Source organism: Rhinopithecus bieti, unplaced genomic scaffold (assembly GCF_001698545.2).
Source record: "Rhinopithecus bieti isolate Rb0 unplaced genomic scaffold, ASM169854v2 scaffold_2254, whole genome shotgun sequence".
In the NCBI taxonomy this organism is placed as follows: domain Eukaryota; kingdom Metazoa; phylum Chordata; class Mammalia; order Primates; family Cercopithecidae; genus Rhinopithecus; species Rhinopithecus bieti.
The window spans coordinates 4,977,461-4,999,337 of NW_016803982.1; the positions used below are offsets into that span (position 1 = coordinate 4,977,461).

At 43.5% G+C, this 21,877-nt stretch overlaps 1 protein-coding gene across 1 annotated transcript in view; it reads right to left on the reverse strand.

Moving 5' to 3' along the window:
- FARP1 (FERM, ARH/RhoGEF and pleckstrin domain protein 1) overlaps positions 1–21,877 on the reverse strand; it is a 328,142-nt gene that overhangs the window by 87,261 nt on the left and 219,004 nt on the right. The window contains exons 4-5 of the mRNA XM_017862101.1: positions 5,454–5,496; positions 2,735–2,813 (exon numbers count right to left, since the gene is read on the reverse strand). Coding sequence (XP_017717590.1) covers positions 2,735–2,813; positions 5,454–5,496 — 122 coding nt within the window. The remainder of the gene's footprint in view (positions 1–2,734; positions 2,814–5,453; positions 5,497–21,877) is intronic.

The following is a 21,877-nucleotide window of genomic DNA, read 5'->3' on the forward strand; positions in this document are numbered from 1 at the left end:
AGCCACCGCGCCTGGCCGCAAAACAGAATTTTAATGGAAAAAAAAAACGGGGGGTAAGGGGATACAGGATTTGTGCCTCCAACTTCCTGAGCAAGAAAGAGGCCTGTTGATTCACATGAAGAAAAGGCACGCTACTGACGCTGCTTATTCCAAACACGACATTCCTCCAACAGCTGGACCTGGCCTTAGATTTATTTCAGCACGCAGAGCTCAGGGCAATGCAGGTTCCAACGATGGCAAAACCAGCCCCAGTAAACCAAGAGCCAACGACAGCAAAACCAGCCCCAGTAAACCAAGACCCAGCAGCCCCAGTATAAGGCCCTCCTGTAGTCAGCCAGCCCTCCTTCCTGTGCTGCTCGGCTTAGCAGCTCGGGCTGTCCCTCCTCTGCAGGTAGCTCCCAGAAGGCTGTGGCCAATTCCTGGCTGCCTATGCCTTATTCGCTGATTTGAGGATTCTAAGTGGACGTGGATAATAGCAGCAATTCGTTCAGAAAACACAAAGCAGTGGGAAGTCTTCATCACTGTCTCCCCGGAGCTCCACATGCCTGTATCTGTTGTCCTTCCTGCCGTTGCTGTGGTCATGGGACATCTAACAGGTATCTCAAACGTGACCTGGCCAGAAACACCCTGACTCTCCACTCCCCCCGCAGTCCTCCACTTCCCTCCATCCTTTTCTCATTTTAGTAACCCCTAACACCATCTCCCCCCAGTCGCTCAGGTCAAAAATCTAAGCGTTCCCTCTCCCTCCCTCAGAGTCCACCACCACCTCATCACCAAGACAGAGTGAACCTGCTTCTGGTACCTGTTCCAAACACAACTACTTCCCTTCATTTCCACTGCTACCTATTGGCGGCTTCTTTGCCACCATCATGGCATAGACTACTGTGACCACCTCCTCACAGGATGCCCCGGGACTCTGCTTCTCCCCGCAAAACATCCACACGGCAGCCAATCTTTCAACACTATGTGCATCAAGCCTCTCTCCTACCTCACCATGGTGCTCCCAACACACCTGCCATGCTGGCCCTCCTTTATGTATCTGAATGCTTGGAGCTGACTCTCGCCTTGGGCAGAGTACTGACTGCTCCATCTCTCCGGAAAGCTCTTTCTCAGTAAATGACTGATGGCTCCTTCTCACTTCCTCAAGAGGCATCCCAGACCAACCAACCTGAAGTCATCACCCAGGCACCTCTATCACATCCTCCTACGTCAATTACTAAAGAGTTCTTGCCGCTATCTGGTATTATCCTGTTTATTTAATCGCTTTCTCTGTTTCCATGAGAGTATTCTTGTCTTGTCATCACTGCATTCCCAGCGCCCAGAACAATGCTGGCACACGGGGCACACTTAATAAATATTGCTAATATATTTATGTCTTCATCCCTTTGATAAATGATGACCAATGATGACCCAAGATACTGTGCTCTGTACTGAGAGGGATGAGGAAGGATGTGATGGCCTCGGTATTAAACAGTCACTGCTTGAAAACCATGTGTGATAAGAATTAGGCTGGTCAGATTAGTGCCATCTGAGGGATGCTCTTGAAAGGGAATCATTTTATCTACACATGTTCCTGCCAGCTCTGCTCTCTTTTGGAACACTGTCAGTCTTGCCTCGAATTATAAAATTAGGCTGGGCACAGTGGCTCATGCACATAATCCCAGCATTTTGGGAGGCTGAAGCAGGTGGATCACTTGAGGTCAGGAGTTCGAGACCAGTCTGGCCAACATGGTGAAACGCTGTCTCTACTAAAAATATAAAATTAGCTGGGTGTGGTGGTATGCACCTGTAGTCCCAGCTCCTCAGGAGGCTGAGGCAGGAGAATTGCTTGAATTCGGGAGGCGGAGGTTGCAGTGAGCCGAGATTGCATTGCTGCACTCCAGCCTGGGCGACAGAGAGAGGCTTTGTTGCAAAAAGAAAAAAAAGAAAAAGTATATATAAAATGAGTAGAAGTGATGATGTGATGATGGTGATAATGACAATGGTGATGGTGACGACAATGAAAACAGTGATGGTGGTGACAATGGTGGTGATGATAGTTACCATTTACAGTGTCCCTACTGGATCTCAGCTACTCTAGTATAATACTGCTTATCCTCAAAACCACTCTCGCCAAGTGAGCATTAGAGTCTGCACTGTAAGAGGGGAATTAATGGCAACACAAAGGGAGAAAGTAACTGGCCCGTCACAGCAAGTGGCACGATGGTGGCCGAAGCTAGGTCTGACTCAACGCCTGCACTTCTCCCACTCAGCCACTTTCAAAAGAACTGACCTCCGGTTCCTGCCAAATCCACCACCCACGGCAGCGGCAAAGATAAACTCTGAGTTGACGTGTTGGTTTCACAGAAGAGATTCACATCCAAAACAGTCCATGAAGTGACATATAAGATGGAAAATATGATTGACATATAAGATGGAAAATATGATTGACATATAAGATGGAAAATATGAGTGACATATAAGATGGAAAATATGATATCAACAGAGTGTAAGCCCAGGATTCACTTCATATCACAACTGGCTTAACGAAACCAGGCTTTAGGGAAAACAGTACTTCCCCCTCCACCATTTTGTAAGCAGGACTGGGAAAGAGGAAGGTTGAACTGCTCAGTACAGAACAGATGCTGGTCAAGTAAACATTATGAAAATGTCTGTGTCATTAATTGAGAACATTCATTTTCTCTTTTCCTCTGTACCCTGTAGCAAAAAAATACACAGTTTCCAAACCACTAACCTTGTGAGTTCTTCTTGGAGTTGTGTGTGGTCAGGCGGAAAGAATTTCACCACAAACTTAACAACAACATGCTTTGGCCCTAAAGAAGAAGAAGAAAAAGAAGTAAAGCATTTATTGACTTGTGTTTCAAATGCCGTTAAAGAAAAAGGCTTTACAAATACAAATAATGCATCTCATTCCAAGCTCCCAAGAGTACATCTGCCATTTTCCAAGTCACTTAACAACTGGCCAAGTTCAGTCACTAATTCACACTTCCATATCGTGGGGAAAGAGAGATCCGTTTTAAAAAAATACTATGACCAAAGTACCACATAGAGCTATTAAACTTTTTCTCTGGAGACTTAAATTTTATCTAGGTTTTTTGAAATAAAGTCATTTATCTTCAAAAATGTATCTAATTGGCTACTTTTACCCAAATAATGAAAATGTACATCAGTTATGCAATTCATTATATTTAACTATTTATAAGGTACAGTTGCAAATGCGTTCATCAAATATCTTTTCAGCCTTTTGGTGCTCTTCTGAGCTCTGGGAAAAACATACACCAGACGTGGCCCTGGCTTTGTCTCAGCCAGCTAAGGCCTTTATGAGTATCTTATAAACCCTCTTACCAATGAGTTTAGACAAAATCAGGAAGTAGACAGGGAGCGAGGGCAGGGAAGAGATTGAATAAGATGAGTAACTTTTCAGAATTAAAAAGAAAAAAAAAAAGAAAGAAAACAGGACAAACAGACTATAAAATAATAATCTGTGGCCGGGCACAGTGGCTCACACCTGTAATGCCAGCAATTTGGGAGGCCAAGGTGGGCAGATCACCTGAGGCCAGGAGTTTGAGACCAGCCTGGCCAAGATGGCAAAACTCTGTCTGTACTCAAAATACAAAAATTAGCTGGGCGTGGTGGCGGGCGCCTGTAATCCCAGCTACTCGGGAGGCTGAGGCACGAGAATCATTTGAACCCAGGAAGCGGAGATGGCAGTGAGCTGAGATGGTGCCACTGTACTCCAGCCTGGGGCAACAGAGCAAGACTCCATCTCAAAAATAATAATAGTCATCATCATCATCCTCTGGGATTTGGGTTGGGGTTTTTTTGTTTTGATGTGTAAGCTACAATATAAGCCATCTTAAAAGGTCTGCCATTTGGAATGACAGCAATACATTTATGTTCTATGAAATATAAGATACCATAATGAAATCCTAATTTTAGCAGTAGTATTACAAAAGCAAAAACATGTCTGTTTTCCTTTTCACAATCCTTATACAAATAGTTATTATGTATTATAATTTCTGTGATCACATATTCAAGTTTAAAAAAATGCAAAAAAGACATAAAATAAAGATGTTGACAATATATACAAAATCGGGAGGAAAAAAACAAGGCATGAAAATTAACAAACTCTTCCATGTCAATTCTGGAGCACAAAACAACAGTAGCAAAATGAGGAAGACGAGAAGGCTGTGCTACTTACTCTCTGCAATTTTCACTGAGTGGCTACTCAGATCCTTAGAAAACTTGAAACTAGGAAGATGCTAGCACTCAATGCCAAGTGACAGCTTTGTCACACATGGCCTGTCACAGCATATGGAGCAGACAACTGTACTAATGCTCCAGCTCTGACCCGACCACAGTCAACTCTGTCTTCAGGTCTGAGCCAAAGATACACCTTCCCACTGTTAGCAGCTCCCTTCGTGCAGGGGACAAATGTCAATCTTCTAGACTCTATGCTACCTGGGCCCATGAGGCCGGGGGGCTTCTCTTCGCCCCCAACATTAGTCATTGCCTGCCAGGCATGTTCGGGACACCCAGCAAATATTAAATGATGGCCATTTCATTGGCAGTAACTGCTTAAATTGTAGATGATCAACATCAATTTCAACTGTGCAAGGGCCACGCAGAAATTGTGCTGCGTGTTTATTATATCCACATAAATTGCTGTAAGTGGCCCAGTGGGGTTTCTTAATCGGACATACAAACGATCCCTCAGGTATTGTAAGCTTCATGCTCAACTAAAAGGATACAGTATTCTCAGATTTTTGTCCCGACTCTGACTACATTGAAGGGCCATTTGGGATGACATTAGGACCAGATGCTGAATTTTAACTCAAAGTATAGAGAGGTGAAGACATAGAAGAGAGAGAAAAAGAAAGCATTCTTTTTCTTTGTTCCTCTCCTGCACATTCCTTAATCTTTTCTTTCCAACACACAGTCTAAATGCATACATGCCAGGCTCCCTTCAGGGTTCTGCTTGCTACTCAGAAAAACACACACACACACATGCACACACACTTTCGGCGACCCTTTTAACCAAACAATACTTGCATTCTGATTTCACAGGCTTTGAAGAGGAAGGACCAAAAACCTAAAGACAATGTTATGAATAAATGGCTCCACCTCTCCCCTTCGAATGTGACAGAAAGGAACAATGGCATAGACAAGATAAGCTCAATTATTCTGGGGTTTAAGATAATAGCAGGCTTCAGTTGTTAATCAAAACGATATTTTATTTTCCCAGTTTGGTTTTGATTACCAAACTGTTACACATTAAAACTGCAGAAGACACACATTTTAATAGTACATGGATTAGTGGATGATGGAAAGCAATTATGGGGTAGAAGAATGTGCGTTTCTAGTGCTTCATGCCACAGGGCAAGAGATGTCTAGACGTGAAACTGTCTGGCTTCAGATTTCACATCACTATTAAACATATGGTATATACTTACTTCTAATCTGTTTCACAATGGGTTTTAGGAGATCCAGCCACACCTAGAGGGGAAAAAAGAACAGATTGAGACCTAAGTTCTCAATGAAAGAGTGCAAGTATTTTGAGATTTTGTTTAAAGCTGTTTAAAATCAAAATATTTTTGAGGATATGAGGCCGTCTGTTCCATTTTTCTCCGGAATGCCATATCTTACATTGTCTACCACTTTTATAGAACAGATCCTAATTTGCTAATATTATCCCTGAGCTTGAAAATTAAAATTGCTCCTAGACTCAGATACACATGGTTAACTAAGAATTTTTCTACTCTCATTTATACGTTTATCATATTTACCTATTTGGAAAATATTAATGAATGATTTCATGTGTGACTACTAGCTGAGTGAAATATATACATTCCTTATTGAAACAGAATACACGGAAGTGTCTAGAACAACACATCTTTGAGGGATGCGGAAGGGGAATGAATATTTACAGACCACCACCTCTGCACCACGCGCTACCTATAAGCTACTGACCTTTCCAGACAAGGCCAGAGGGATTCTTGTTACCCAGGACTGACATCTGAGACTTGCAGAGGCTAATCTGTCCCAGGTCCCTCAGCTCGAGAGTGGCATTGCTAGGATTGAAATCTAGTCTGTCTAACTTCAAAGTCCAGACTCTCTTTCACACATCTGCTTCTTGGTACACAGTTTGAGTAACAAAATTTTCAAGGAAGAGAGAAGCCTGCTGACCTTATTAATGAAATGTAAGTTGACCATCCCATTTCACATGTTTTTTTTCTTTAAACTCCCCGTTGAATTTCTAGTCATTTGAAAGGGTTCCACAGAAGCTCATATTTGCATATATGACAAAACTAAGTTAATGCGCTTAACATAAAGAGGGTTTTATGAGTAAATATGAAAACGAGAAACAGCCCTTTAGAAAACCATGCTGAGAACCACATACAATTTACAAAGAAAAAACACCAACAGCTAACAGAAAACTGTTGACGCTCAGGACTAATTTGCACTAGAAATGCACATTAAAACAATTAAATACCATTTCCACCCATTAAATTTCCATCTAGATATGGCTGTACACACGCTTACTTGCATGTTTATATTTTATAATAACCAAAGTTGGCCAGGGTTCAGGGAAGCAGGCACTATCTTACTCTACTGATAGATGTGTGGATTAGTACAACTTTTCTGGAGACTTATCAGAGAATCAGGACCTAAGGCCTAAAAAGTATTATACAGCCATTTCACTTTGGGAAATTATGCATTTCTGCACACACAAGGAATACTAATTGCAGCATTTTTATAATCGTAAACATTTTTACAGTAATCTAAATTAAGTAGAATAATGTACATCAATATGACACATTACCATAGAGACATTAAAAATCAAAAGACAGGCCAGGCGCGGTGGCTCACACCTGTAATCCCAGCACTTTGGGAGACTGAGGTGGGTGGATCATGAGGTCAGGAGTTCGAGACCAGCCTGGCCAACGTGGTGAAACCCTGTCTGTACTACAAATACGAAAATTAGCTGGCCACAGTGGCAGGCACCTGTAATCCCAGTTACTCAGGAGGCTGAGGCAGGAGAATCACTTGAACCCGAGAGGCGGAGGCTACAGTGAGCCAAGATCATGCCACTGCACTATAGCCTGGGAGACAGAGCAAGACTCCGTCTCAAAAAAAAAAATTCAAAAGACAGGAGCCACAGGAGAGCCTAGACCTTTATTGAGATTTCCATGGCTGGGCAAGGCCGGGTACACAGTTTAGGACTGGCTCGTTGGAATAATTTTGGCAGTCTCTTAATTATAGGAGTGGTCTGGAGTTGCTTGTGACCAGGCGCTGAGATGATTCAGGCAGAGGAATATTGCTCCCAGGGATGGGCCGGTCAGATAAAGGAGGCAGCCCTGGATTGGTTTCTTCGTATATCAAAGGTGGTACCCCCAGCTGGGCCCTGCTAGCTCTAAGAACTGGCTAGCACTGGGAGCCGCCGTCTCTTCTTAGGAACAAAGGTCTTTTAAGATGTCAAAACACCACAATATGCAGAAAATTCTCTATGTATGCAATACACATGGAAGGAGCAGAGATAGGGAGCAAGCTTCCCTGAAAATGATCCTGTGCTAAGATCTGAAAGGGAAGAAAGACAAGCAGAATCTACGAAGAAAGACAGTAAAAACCCTAGTCCTGATGCCCGGACGATCACCATGGCTGCAGGGCAGGGCAGGTGGGTCAGGAAGAGGCCTGGCCCCACCAAGGCCACAAGCAGATGCTTTGTCCTTAGCCTAAAACAATGGGAAGGACCTACCCCATGGGGAGGACACGATTAGATTTGCATTCTTACAAGATGAGTCTGGCAGCATGACAACAGGTTAGAAGGAACAAGAATGGATGCAGGTTGAGCTGTTGGCAATTGGCCAGGCAAGACAGGACGGTATTTTGAACCAGAATGGCAGAAGTAGAGTTTGAGAAAGTAGGTGGATTCAAGAACAATTGAAGAGCTAAAAACCAGTGGAATGCACTGATGGATATGACGCCCAAGGAAGGAAGGTGACAATAACTGGAATGACACTGAGATTTCTGCAGCGGGCATCTGGGCAGACACTGGTGCCATCTCCAGAGATAGGGAGCACTGCAGGATGACTGGGGCTGAGAGCTTCTAGCCATGTTAATTTTCTGAGGTGCCCTTGGATCATACAGGAAGAGACAGTATACAAACAATGACATACATTCATCTGGAGCTCAGAGGAGAAGCCTAGGCAAGACATCTCACATTTACAGGTCGCCACCACCCTGACTCCATGTGGGATAAGATGGCCAGCATAGAATCTAAAGAAATAAAATGCATGAGCATTGGCCAATACGTCCACCATGGACAGCCAGGTAGGAGCAGAGGAGGCGCGAAGGAAAGGAAGGAGAGAACTGTATCATGGACATCGTGGGATGACAGTGTCCACAAAGGAAGAATACTGAGAACTGTCTCAAACTCACAGAAGATGAGAACTAGTCCTTGATTCAGTGATTCAGCGGGTCACTTGACCCAGCGATGGGTCTGAACATCTGGTGGGTGGGGAAGAGAATGAATGCCTTCATCAAGAAGCTTGGCTGTGAAGCAAGAGGCAACAGGACGGGGGGTAGCTGGCTGGGGAATCAGGTAAGGGTATTGTTTATTTGCTTGTTTTGTTGTTGTTGTTTGAGACAGCGTCTCACTCTGTCACCCAGAATGGAGTGCAGTGGCATAGCCTCAACTTCCCAGGCTCAGGCAATCCTGAGCCTGGGCTCCCACCTCAGCTTCCCGGGTAGCTGGGACTATAGGCGCATGAGGCCAGGCCTGGCTAACTTTCATATTTTTTGCAGAGACATGGTTTTGCCATATTGCCCAGGCTGGTCTTGAAATCCTGGGCTCAAGCAACCCACCTGCCTCGACCTCCCAAAGTGCTGGGATTACAGGCGTGAGCCACCGTGCCCAGCCCATTTACTTGTTTTTAATTGGAATGACCTGGGTGTATTTAAGAAAGGGAGGGGTTGAAAATAGGGGCAAGAGGTGATGACTGGTGTCCAAAGAGACCTGAGATGATGCGACGACAGAGCTCTAAAACCCAGGACACTGGCTAATGACAGATCCAAGGAGATTCATTTTCTGTGTCAGGAAAAGAAGAAAACTCCTCTCTGATGCCTTCTGTTTCCCTTGTAAAATCAGAGGGCTGGAGGATTGAGGAGAGTGGAGAAGCTTCCAAAGAGTCATGCTGCCTGAGAGCATGAGTTAACCAGAGAGCCCACTGGGAGCCTACTGTCCCGACCACTAGACACTCTCACCACTGCCAGGGTGGCCACAGAACCAGCCTAAACTTCTGCAAACTGCCCAGGACGAATCAATGACACTTTGGCAGTGTGGTTGCCTATTTTATGAATTGTTTTTAAACATCTCTCCTCTGTTTCTGGCATTTCTGTGGAAAGCATCAAACACAAGCGCCGATGTGAGCCAAGGGAGCATGTGGTTTTATAACACGTGGGGCTGGGAGCGCAAGATGGGCCTGGGTAACTCAGCGTATTCAGCAGCTCCGCAGCGGGAACGCTACAAGGCGCCGATCACACTCCAACCCAACGAGGCTGGGTGAGGACACACGGCCTGTGAGGACCTATCTGTTTCCCAGCCAGATCGCAGAGCTGAGGGAGAAGGTCTGGGGCACGTTGGACTTAAATCATTAGAAATGGATGAGCTGGGAGCAGCAAAAAGAAAAAAAGAGGTTGCCAGTCAACTGCAGTGAAAGCACTGGCCTTTGCTATGCAGGGAGGGTCACGAGGAGGCGAGCAGAGCTGGACTGGGTCATCCCGGGCTCGTCACTTTATCCCGCATCCTAAGCACACTGAAACCAGTTACAGATTAGTTAAAAGGCAACAGAAACACCATAAGCTTTCTCTAGAGGGTCACATTTGTTATGATCTCTTTAACCCCAAACCCCTACCCCTTCAACCAAACTGTAGCCCCTGTTCTCACTGAAATCCATGCCGCTGATCTCTTGAACACACTTACACATCCACATGGCCTGACTGGAAAGGCATCTGGCTGAAATGAATGGACCTCTAGAGAAATCTCATTCCCCATCAGTAGGATTCAAAGATGCACCTGCTTACTGAATCCAGACACTTCTGCCAGGGTTTGAAGGCCTACTATATTTATTAGTTTGCTGAGGCTGCCATATCGAAAGACCACAGACTGGATGGCCTGAACTACAGAAATTTATTCCCCCACCATTCTGGAGGCTCAAGGTGCCAGCGGCTGTGGGTTCTCCTAGAGCTCCCATCCCTGGCTTCCAGACGGCTGCCACCTCGCTGCATCCTTGCCTGGTCTTTCCTCTGTGTGAGCATTTCCAGTGTTTGTGTCCAAGTGGCCTCTTTTAAAGAGTAGGGCCCACATCAAGGGCCTCATTTTAACTTAATCACCTCTTTAGAGACTTAAGCTGAGTGCTCATGCCTGTAATCCCAGCACTTTGGGAGGCCGAGGTGGGTGGATCATCTGAGGTCAGGAGTTTGAGACCAGCCTGGCCAACATGGTGAAACCCCATCTCTACTAAAAGTATAAAAATTAGCCGGCCGTGGTGGCATATGCCTATAATCCCAGCTAGTTGGGAGGCTGAAGCAGGAGAATTGCTTGAACCCAGGAGGCAGAGGTTGCAGTGAGCCAAGACAGTGCTACTGCACTCCAGCTTGGGTGACACAGGAGACCCCACCTCAAAAAAAAAAAAAAAAAAAAACCCAACACAATCTCTGAATACACTCACATTCTGAGGAAGTCAGGGTTAGGGTTTCAACACACACAATTTTGGAGGGGACAAATTCAGCCCGTAGCACTGTTTTTCCACAATTCAGCTGCAATACCGCCTTTGAGCCCATTTCAGTCAGGACCCTGTTTTCCTCCAATCCGATTTGTCTCTGATCCCTTGTTAATGCTTCTTTCCCCATTTGGAACACACACTGCTTTGCACTGAAATACAGTCTGAGAAACGCATCGTTAGGTGACCTCGGCATTGTGTGAGCTTCATAGAGTGAACTTACACACATCTAGGTGGCATAGCCTACCACTCACCTAGGCCAGGTAGACTACTGCTGTCAGGCTGCAAACCTGCACAGCCCCTTACTGTGAATACCGAGGCCACTCCAACACAGTGGTAACTACCCGTGCATCTAAACACAGAAAAGGTACAGTGAAGATCCAGGATTATAATCTAATGGACCACCATCGTACAAACAGTCTGTCATCCATGAGGTCAGTATGCGGCGCGTGGCTGTACTCTCAGGTGAGAGGAGATACTAAGGCCAATGTGTATCAAAGGCAGGGCAAGCTGAATCACTGTCCCCAAAGCTGTTCTCCTCTTTCTGAAAACATCCTTTTTTCCCCTGTTATTTTGGTGAGTAACATTTTAAGTGGATTTCATAAGCAACTGGAATGTTTCAGGTGTTTTGGAAAGGGTGTTATTAAAAGATAAACAGTTACTTGATATAAGACAAGGGGCAGGGAAAGGACTAATATTTCTTGAGCACTCACTGTGTGCCAGGGAGCAGGTAAGTGCTCCACACATTCTCATTTAATATTTAAAATAATGTGGTCATTTCACTCATGAATGAAGCCAAGCTCAGAGAGCTTATTCGAGCTGCTTAATGTCACACAGCTGGAATCTGACATCAAGTCTGGCTGAATCCAAGACTAATATGCTTCCCTCCAAAGCTAAAGGACTCAACAAAAGTTCAGTTCTCTTCTTAACTGCCAAAACAGCATATGACAAAAACAACCTGTCAACTGTAACATATATAGGAGCCAAGAAAATATTTGTCATAGAAAAATATTCAGTGTCTAGAACTCACTGCAACAAATTAGTCTTTCTGCAGCTGACTCCTAAAAGAAAAGCCCGGCGCAGTGCGTGGTGGCTCACGCTTGTAATCCTGGCACTTTGGGAGGCTAAGGCAGGCGGATCACAAGGTCAGGAGATCAAGACCATCCTGGCTAACATGGTGAAACCCCATCTCTACAAAAACTACAAAAAAATTAGCTGGGCATGGTGGCGGGTGCCTGTAGTCCCAATTACTCGGGAGACTGAGGCAGGAGAATCACTTGAACCTGGGAGGCAGAGGTTAGAGTGAGCCAAGATCGTGCCACTGCACTCCAGCCTGGGCGACACAGCAAGAAAAAGAAAAAGAAACAAACAAAAAAACTTGACTGTGAATTCTTTGTAATAATTTGTTTCAAAGTAATTAAAAAAATTATTTTACTTTATTAATTTTACATTTGGTTATATTGAAAAGATATGTTAAGTGTGACTTTCCCTGTAAACACCTATTACTTTCTAGAGGTTTTCACGTCTGGTCAAAATAGAGTAACAGGAACTGGATTTATTTTCCTACATAAAACAACTCCAAAAATGGAGAATATATATAACGCAACAGATCTGAAAACACAGGACACCAAGCAATGAGAAACGGTGATCTTTAAGGACAGGAAAATGGAAATACGATCCCTGTAAGCGCTCCAGCTTGCTGCCTTGAGTGAGTTTCCAGGCTTTGGCGTAGGAAGAAGAAACACAGGTAGGATGTGGCCAAATCCACGAGTGGAAGAGATGGAGGGGAGAGTTCAGGGGGGCCAAAGGGATGCGAGTTCACAGGACAGAGCACCAGAGAGTAGAAAGATACCTAAAGAAAACTTAAGAGAGCTACAGGGGGTTATTCTTGAATGTGTGGGAGGTAGTCAAGGTCATGAAACAAAACAAAACAAAACAAAACAGGAATGTATTAGAGGTAACAGTGCCTGGTGCTTACAGGGGGCCAGGAATACTACCTATTCCCATCAGCCAGTCTGGAAAACCTCATGATTCTTGGGGCCTTGGCAGAGTGCTGAAGAGTCCTGCTTTAGTAGTCAAGAAAAATTCACCCCAGACTATGCCCTACAGTGTCCCAGCTAACAAGTCTTAAAAGCCAAATCCAAAAGGATCAAATTGCTTCCAAATAACTGTATCCCAGAACAAATTCAGTAAAACTTACAGTAATACAAAAGTATGCAGCGTATCTCACATCCAATTTCTAAAAATCAGGTACGAGAAGCAGGAAAATGTGACCCACAAGGAAACAAAGAAAAGTCAATAAAAACTAACCTAGAACTCACACGAATGACAGAATCCACAGAGAAAGACATGCAAATAACTATTCTAACTATATTCCATCTGTTTGCAAAGTTGAGATATGGAAGATGTAAAAAAAGATCCAAGCTAAACTTCTACAGTGAAAACTGCACTGTGAGATAGAAAACGTTATGCTCTCTGGATGACTGTTTAACAGCAGATCAGTATTGCAGAAGAAAATATTAGTAAAGTTGAAGACCTAACAATAGAAATAATCCAAAATGAAACACACACAAAATTAAAAGAGCAACAAAACTGTAGAACACTTAAGCTGCCTAATTTACAGGACGTCCTCACTTACCATTGTCAATAGGTTCTCAGAAAACTGGTACTATAAGCAAAAGGGAGTATATAACAACAAAGGATATAAAATGAAATCATCAAAAAATTTCAATTGAAAGGAAGGCAAGAAAAAGGAACACAGGATGATGGCTAGAAAAAAAGAAAACAAACAGCAAGGTGTCCAATTTAAACTATATCGATAATCACATTAAATGTAAATGGTCTAAACTCTTCACCCCCCATTAAAAGGCAAGGATTGTTAGTCCGGATTAAAAAAGAAAGAAGCAAGTATATGCTGCCTACAAAAATACACTGCTAATGTAAAGATACAAATAAGTTAAATGAAAAAGGGTAAAAGTATACCATACTAAAAAATAATAATTTAAAAACTGAATTGGCTATATTAGTGTTGGACAATGCAGATGTAAGAATAAAGAATATTGCTGGGGATTTTTAAAAGGGTAATTTCTTGGCCGAGCTCGGTGGCTCACGCCTAATTCCAGCACTTTGGGAGGCAGGTAGATTACCTGAGGTCAGGAGTTCGAGAACAGCCTGGCCAACATGGTGAAACCCTGTCTCTACTAAACATACAAAAATTAGCTGGGCGTGGTGGTGGGCACCTGTAGTCCCAGCTACTCGGGAGGCTGAGGCAGGAGAATTGCTTGAACCTGGGAGGTGGAGGTTGCGGTGAGCCGAGATTGTGCCACTGCACTCCAGCCTGGGCAACAGAGTGAGACTGTCTCAAAAATGAATAAATAAATAAATAAAAATTTAAAAGGGTAATTGTCTTTTTTTTTTTTGTAGACGGAGTCTTGCGCTACCTATGCCCAGGGGGCGTTTCTCAGCTTTGTGTCAGCTCCTCCTCCCGGGTTTTTCGCCATTCTCCTGCCTCAGCCTCCGGTGTTGCTGGGACTACAGGCGCCCGCCACCTCGCCCGGCTAAGTTTTTTTTTTTGTATTTTAGTAGAGACGGGGTTTCACCGTGTTAGCCAGGATGGTCTCGATCTCCTGACCTCGTGATCCGCCCGTCTCGGCCTCCCAAAGTGCTGGGATTACAGACTTGAGCCACCGCGCCCGACCTAAAAGGGTAATTTCTTAATGATAATGGAGTCACTCAGTCAAGAGCACAAAACAATCTCAAATATTTATACACTTAATAACAATTTTAAAATACATCATGATGAGGAAACTGATGAGACTCCAAGGAGAAACAGTCATGCACCGCATAATGACAGTTAAGGACAGGCACATAATAACATCAGTGGTATATATTATAATCCCGTATTTTTACTGTACCTTTTTTAGTTTAGAAACACAAATACTTACCATTATAATTGCCTACTGTATTCAGCACAGTAATATGCTATAGAGACAACCGTATAGCCTAGGTGTGCAGTAGGCACACCACCTGTTTAAGTATACTCTGTGATGTTCGCACAATGAAATTGCCTAAAAACACCTTTTTCAGAACATATAGCCATCGTTAAGTGATGCACGACTGTAGACAAATCAACATTTACAGAGATTTTAATATTTCTTTCTCAATATTAATATGTAGGCAGAAATAATAGATTTGAAAAACACTATCAACCAACGTAACCTCATTGACATATATTGAATATTCCACCCAACACAGAACATACAGTCTTTTCAAGTGCATGTAAAACACTTCGCCAAAATAAGACATATTCTGAACCATAAAACAAATATCAGTAAATTACTTTAAAAGCTTCATGTCATATGAACTACAATTTCTGACCACTATGGAATTCAATTATAAAGCAACAATTGAAGAATTTGTGAAAAATCCCCCACAAATTTGGAAACTAAATACCATACTTTTAAATAAATAAGAAACCAAGGGGAAATGAGGAAGTATTGAAAATGAAAACACAATTTGTGGATGCCACAAAGAAATCAACCTTTGTGGGATGCCAAAAAAAAAAAAAAAAACCCTATTAATTTAAAAAATAATCTATTACAATTTAAACATATGTAATCTAGGAAATTAGATAATTCAAATAAGCAAAATTTTTTAAAGTATACTTTTCACCATTAGGAGATCATCGTTAACACTTTAGGAAGTGGTTCTCAAAGATGAACATGTATTAAAATTGCCCTAGGTAGGGGCTTGTTGAAACATACATCACCGGGCCCTGTTCCCAGAGTTCTTAATCTGGGATGGGGCCTGAGAATGTGCATTCCTAGCCAGTTCTCAGGCAATATGGATGCTGCTTCTTGGTCTGGGGACCACGCTTTAAGAACCACTGCCTTAGTACATACATTTCCAGATCTCTCATTATATGAGATGTGTATGAATATAAACATTCATATACTTTTTAAAAACCAAAATGAGATTTTTTTATTCTTTTGAGACAGTGTCTTATTCTGTCACCCAGGCTGGAGTACAGCAGCGTGATCTTGGCTCACTGAAACCTCTACCTTCTGGGTTCAAGTGATCCTCTTGCCTCAGCCCCCTCAAGTAGCTTGGGACTACAGGTGTGAGCCACCATGCCTGGCTAGTTTTTGTATTTTTTGTAGAGGGGTTTTACCACGTTTCTCAGGCTGGTCTTACACTCTTGAGCTCAAGTGATCCACACGCCTCAGCCAACCAAAGTGCTAGGATTACAGGTGTGAGAAATCTTGCCCAGTCACCAAAATGAAATTAAAAATTTTTTTTCATATTTTATTTAACCCCACCCATGCAAAATATTACCGATTAAATATGTAATCAATATAAAAACATGATTAATGAGATATTTTGCTTTCTTTGGTACTCTTTGGAATCCCATGTCTATTTCATACTCAGATTACATTTCAACTTGCACTAGCTATGTTTCAACTGCTCATTACCTAATGCTTAAGAACTTTGGATAAATGAAAATGTACTTCTGTCTAAGACTTCTTTCCCTCTACATAATGTAGTATACTCTAGTCTGTTTATCCATTCTTCTCTTGATGGGTACGTGTGCGATCTCCAGTTTGGGGTTATGAATAAAACTGCAAAGAATATTCTTATACTTATTTTTATGAACATATGCTTTCATTTCTCTTACATAAATACTTAGGAGTGGAATCGCTGTGTCAAAAAATCGTTGCATATTTAGTTTAATAAGAATCCTACCAGACTCTTTTCAAAATTGTTTTATCAGCTACTTCTTTTTTCAAAGATTTGTACCTTTCCATTTTGTAAACTTTCCTCTCATCAAATACTCAGGCAATATTCAAATTCCTCCAGTTAACTAAGGAATATCCTTACTGATAATCTGTCAAAACTAATGCTCAAACCAGGACCGTGTTTCATAACTGGTTATGTCCTCTAAATCTCTTTTAATCTATCATACTGCCTCCCCCTACCTTCCCTTTTTGACAACACTAACCTGGTGAAGGAACCTGTGTTTAATAAAATTTGAACTGAAAACTGTAGAATATGGTTTTATGTATTTACAAAAATAAAGCTTTAAATGAAAAACAAATTAAAGACAGATCTGTAAACCAAACTACAAAATCAAATGTAGTACAGGCTATCCCTATGCACTTGTGTACTGAATTCATCAAGTAGGATTTGGTATTAGAGATACATGTGAAGGGAAGTTTTGGAATCAAACCAAGACAATGTTACAATGCAATGTGGGGGGTCTCAGGGAGCCTTGACTTGGATGGGAAGCTTTAATATCTGCAATCTTTACTTCTTAACCAGGATTCAGCAGACCTCAGGCATGGTCCTTGTAAAACATCAATTACTCAGTTTAAACTATTTTAAAAATCGTTTGTTTAATTTTCATGGGCTTCAAATGATTCATTTCAAAAGATTTCACATGGGTATTATAGTTAATTGAACTTTTAAAAATTATGATAAGAAGACTTAACATGAGCTCTACCCTCTCAAAATTTTAAGCATGCAACACAGTGTTAACTATAGACAAAACGCTATACAACCCTTTAAACTATCATTTGCTTATTTTGCTTTATACCTTTTTCCTTTCAATCTTAAACAATATTTAATACTAAAATAAACAGATGCTTAAAACTGCACAAAGCAGGCCGGGCGTGGTGGCTCATGCCTGTAATCCCAGCACTTTGGGAGGCCGAGGCAGGCGGGTCACCTGAGGTCAGGAGTTCCAGACCAGCCTGACCAACATGGAGAAACCCTGTCTCTACTAAAAATACAAACTTGGCTGGGCATGGTGGTGCATGCCTGTAATCCCAGCTACTCAGGAGGCTGAGGCAGGAGGATTGCCTGAACCCAGGAGGCAGAGGTTGCAGTGAGCTGAGATTGAGCCACTGTACTCCAGCCTGAGCAACAAGAGTGAAACTCTATCTCAAAAAGTAATAATAATAATAATACTGCACAAAGCATATGTATAGCTTAGCGAATTATTAGATAGTAAACACCCTTGTATCCATCAACCAAGCCAAGAAATAGAACTCTGCTGGTCAACTCCTTCCAAACTCAACTCCCGCCCTCTACAGGTAACCACCATGCAGAGTTTCACAGTAACTGCATAAGTCTGTAATGTTTTATTTCGCCACACGGTGCATCTTTATACACCAGAGTTTAATCTTAAGACTCAACCACTCTAGTCTTAAGACTCATGAGTGGTTTAGCACCATCGCCTTGGGTAATAAGTATGTTTTCACTCAGAGTTCATGGGAGATCTGGTTAAAAGTGTGTGGTGCCCCCACCCCCAAATTGCTTAGTCTTTAGTCTTAAGACTAAACTCTAGTGTATAAAGATGCACCATGTGGTGAAATAAAACATTACAAACCTATGCGGTTACTCTGAAACTCTGCATAGAGGTTACCTGTAGAGGGCAGGAGTTTATACTGTTTAATCTATAGCTTCCTCTTCCATCTCTTTCTTTTCCTCACTGTTGACTTGTAGGGTTTCCTGGAGTTTGGATTTTGCTAACTGCACACTCACAGTAGTATTCAACATGATCGTCTTCTCTGTAGTTTCTGCAATTTGGCAGCTGGATCCACCTGGATCCTTTGGCAAGGCCAAACATGGTGTCTCAGGAAAAACACATTGAAGTCTCTGTTTTTTAAATATTATGACCTTGATACATTACTCATTTTTATGTGAAAATTGTTTCCTAACCTATTTAGAAGTAGTCATGGTTCACAGTAGCTTTTCCAAGCTACTCCCAGAGCCTCCTTGTCTATTGTTTCTGTACAGTGTTGAAGGATATGGAAGCATGCTTTTTCAAGTTCCCTGGCTTGATTTCCCTCCCCTTCTCTGTCATTTCTCTCTGTTGTCCCAACTCAGTTCCATTTGGGCTCCCTTCTCGGTAGTCTCTCGAGTGGTGGCCTGTCTAAAGGGGCAGTTTGTGGTCACTGGAGCACAACTGCTCCAGCCCTGTTAGGCCTTACCCATTTCAGCTGCTCTCTCAAACCACTCCCCTGTGATTTCCAGTGGCAATTTGAGGGTTGTCTTCTCTGATCCGTCGGATGCCCTATTGTTTCCTCGTTTCTTCCTAAACAGACACCCATGGCGTGCAGGTCTTGGGGCTGGCTGATGTTCTGTCTCCAGCTGCTTGTTCTTTGGGATCTAGGACTTACTCTGGCATCTAGTTTTGCCACAGATGTTGTCTGTGGGTTTTTGATCTTGCTAAGTAGCTGTCTTTATGTATGACCTTGGGTTTGAGAAGATCTAAAAACGATCCTTCCACCACCACGGCCACCTTCTTAGAACTGTATATCCATTTTGAAACATATTAATATTTCCATGTATTTTTTCTTTAACCACTGATATAGTTTGGGTATTTGTGCCCTCCAAATCTTGTTGAAATGTGATTCCCAGTGTTGGAGGTGGGGCCTGGCATGAGGCGACTGGTTCATAGGGGCGAGTCTCTCATGAGTGGTTTAGCACCAGACCCTTGGGTAATAAGTATGTTTTCACTCAGAGTTCACAGGAGATCTGGTTGTTTGTGTGTGGTGCCCCCACCCCCAATTGCTCCCTGTCTTGCAACATGACACGCCTGTTCCTACTTCACTTTCTGCCATGAGTAAAACCTTCCTGAGGCCTTGCCATGCTTGTAGAGCCTGCAGAACCATGAGCCAATTAAACCTCTTTTCTTTATAAATTACCCAGCCTTAGGTATTTATTTATAGCAACACGAATGGCCTGACGCAAGCACATTTCTTATTCAGGTATGACATAGCCAACAGATCAGAACGCCACTGCCATTCAGAAGAGGGTTTATTATTCACAGTTCCCAAGAGGAGGGGGCCCACCACTCCACAAGGAAGTACCAGGGGTGGGCCGGAGGCAGAGGGAGAGGGGCAGGGGAACAAGGGCAGGATCACTTCCGTGGGGAGGCAAGGCTGGGCAGGGGAAGCAGGTTTAGCACGGGCTGATCTGCATCATTTCTGTGGGCTCTGGGGTGTGGCTGGCTCTGGTTGTGGGTACCTGGCCCTGGAGTGACTCTAAGGCTGGGGACTGTTGCCTCCTGGAGTGTGAAAACCAGCAGGAAGGAGGTGGCTGGAGAGAGCTCTGGACTGGTTAACTGGCAAATAAAAGGTACATTCACAGGGAGCCATCTGCCATCTCTAAGAATTGGCTAGCCCGGGGAGGGGAAGCAGCTCCCCAGTCAACAAGGCCTCAGGTATCAGAGTACAGAAAATTAAAAAGCATAGAGGGAAAAGAGCAGGGGTTGCCAGGGGCTCACGAGGAGAGCAGGATGAACTGGAGGAACACGCGGAAGGATCGGGTGGTAACACAACTCTGTAATACTGTTGTGGTGGATGCATAACTCCAGACACATCTGGAGATACATGTGTCAAAACCCACAGAATGTTCAACGACAAGAGTGAAGCCTCGTGTCAAGTTTGGACTGCCGTGAATGAATGATGATGGACTGACACTGGCCCATCAGTGAAGACACACATGCCACACCTAAGGCTCGGTGTCAGTAACGGGGGACACTGTATGTACGGACAAAGCGGGAGCAGCACGTAGGAACCTCTGTACTTTTAGCTCAATTTTGTCAACTTAAAACTGCAATACAAATATTAAAACTATTAATTAAACAAACACCCCAAAATCCCCCAAATCTGTTATTCTCCTTCCCACTTGCGAGCTGGAGCATCCCCCCATGGCTGTATTTTCCAAGGGACCTGTCCTCCCAGACTCTCTGCTTGAGGGGAGCTTTGCCTCCCCTAGGGACCTGCCTGTCAACACAGTCACCATCAGATGGTACTGTCCCTCAGGGTGACCGAGCCGCTGTACCACCTCACCTCTGCTAGCTTCCCGCAACATTCTTCATCCTTTACACCTGCCATGTTCCTCAAAAAGCTCCTCCTCACCTCAGAGGTCCTCAGACCCCCAGGAAGAGGCGAGGGCAGAGGCTGCGGCTAAGCACAGATGAAGGAGGTGTGTCTGACTCCAGCAGGGTCTGGAAACCTCCAGCAAGGAATGCCTATCATCCCCGGGAGCCGCAGTTTCCATGACCTCCTGCCCCTCAAAAGCAGGCCACTATTGACAAAGCTTTTCTCCTAGCATGGAGGACAGAAAATGAATGACAAGGTGCCAATCTTCTTCCTGGAGCTTCACCAGTATTTATTTATAAGAAACTAGAATGGTTTTTATCAGGCCAGTGAGCAATGTCTTTTGTTTTGTTTTGTTTTGTTTGAGATGGAGTCTCGCTCTGTTGCCAGGCTGGGGTGCAGTGATGCAATCTCGGCTCACTGTAACCTCCGCCTCCTGGGTTCAAGTGATTGTCCTGCCACATCCTCCCAAGTAACTGCGACTACAGACGCGTGCCACCACACTGGCTAATTTTTGTATTTTTAGTAGAGACGGTGTTTCGCCATGTTGGCCAGGCTGGTGTCAATCTCCTGACTCAAGTGATCTGCCTGCCTTGGCCTCCCAAAGTGCTGGGATTACAGGCATGAGCCACCCGCCCAGCTGCAATGTCATTTTAATAAAAGAGTGGTGGGCTGGCTTCATTGGTTTCTGAGTTAGACTGCAAAAATGAAATACAACAGATATCTGAGGGCCTACTATGTGCTCATGAGACCTGCTGGGCTCGTCATTGTAAGTATCTAGTTAGCCCTCATAATAACCTTGTAAAATGGTCATTTATTCCTCCCATTTCTCAGATGAAGTGCAAAATCAAGCAAGAATCGACCTAGCAGCTAAATGACAAAGCAAATGTTTAAACAGGTTTACAAGCCACAATGCAGAGCTTTTCCAGCTAGCCTCAATAGGCCAATGAAATAAATCTTCCATATACAACTATTTCTGCTGTTACGGTCTGTGCAGCTCTTTCAGACGGGAGATCCGAGGACAGGCAGCCACGTGCGACATACAGAATGTGAGCTTTGGCTAAGGGAGGCTCTGTGTGGATCCCGGTGACACACTTCATTGTTAAGGATTGGGCACCTTACTTCTCTGGATTCGCTCACTGTAAAATCTGGATGATAAAATACCTACCACAGTGACTGGCAAACTACAGCACATGGGCCAAATCCGGC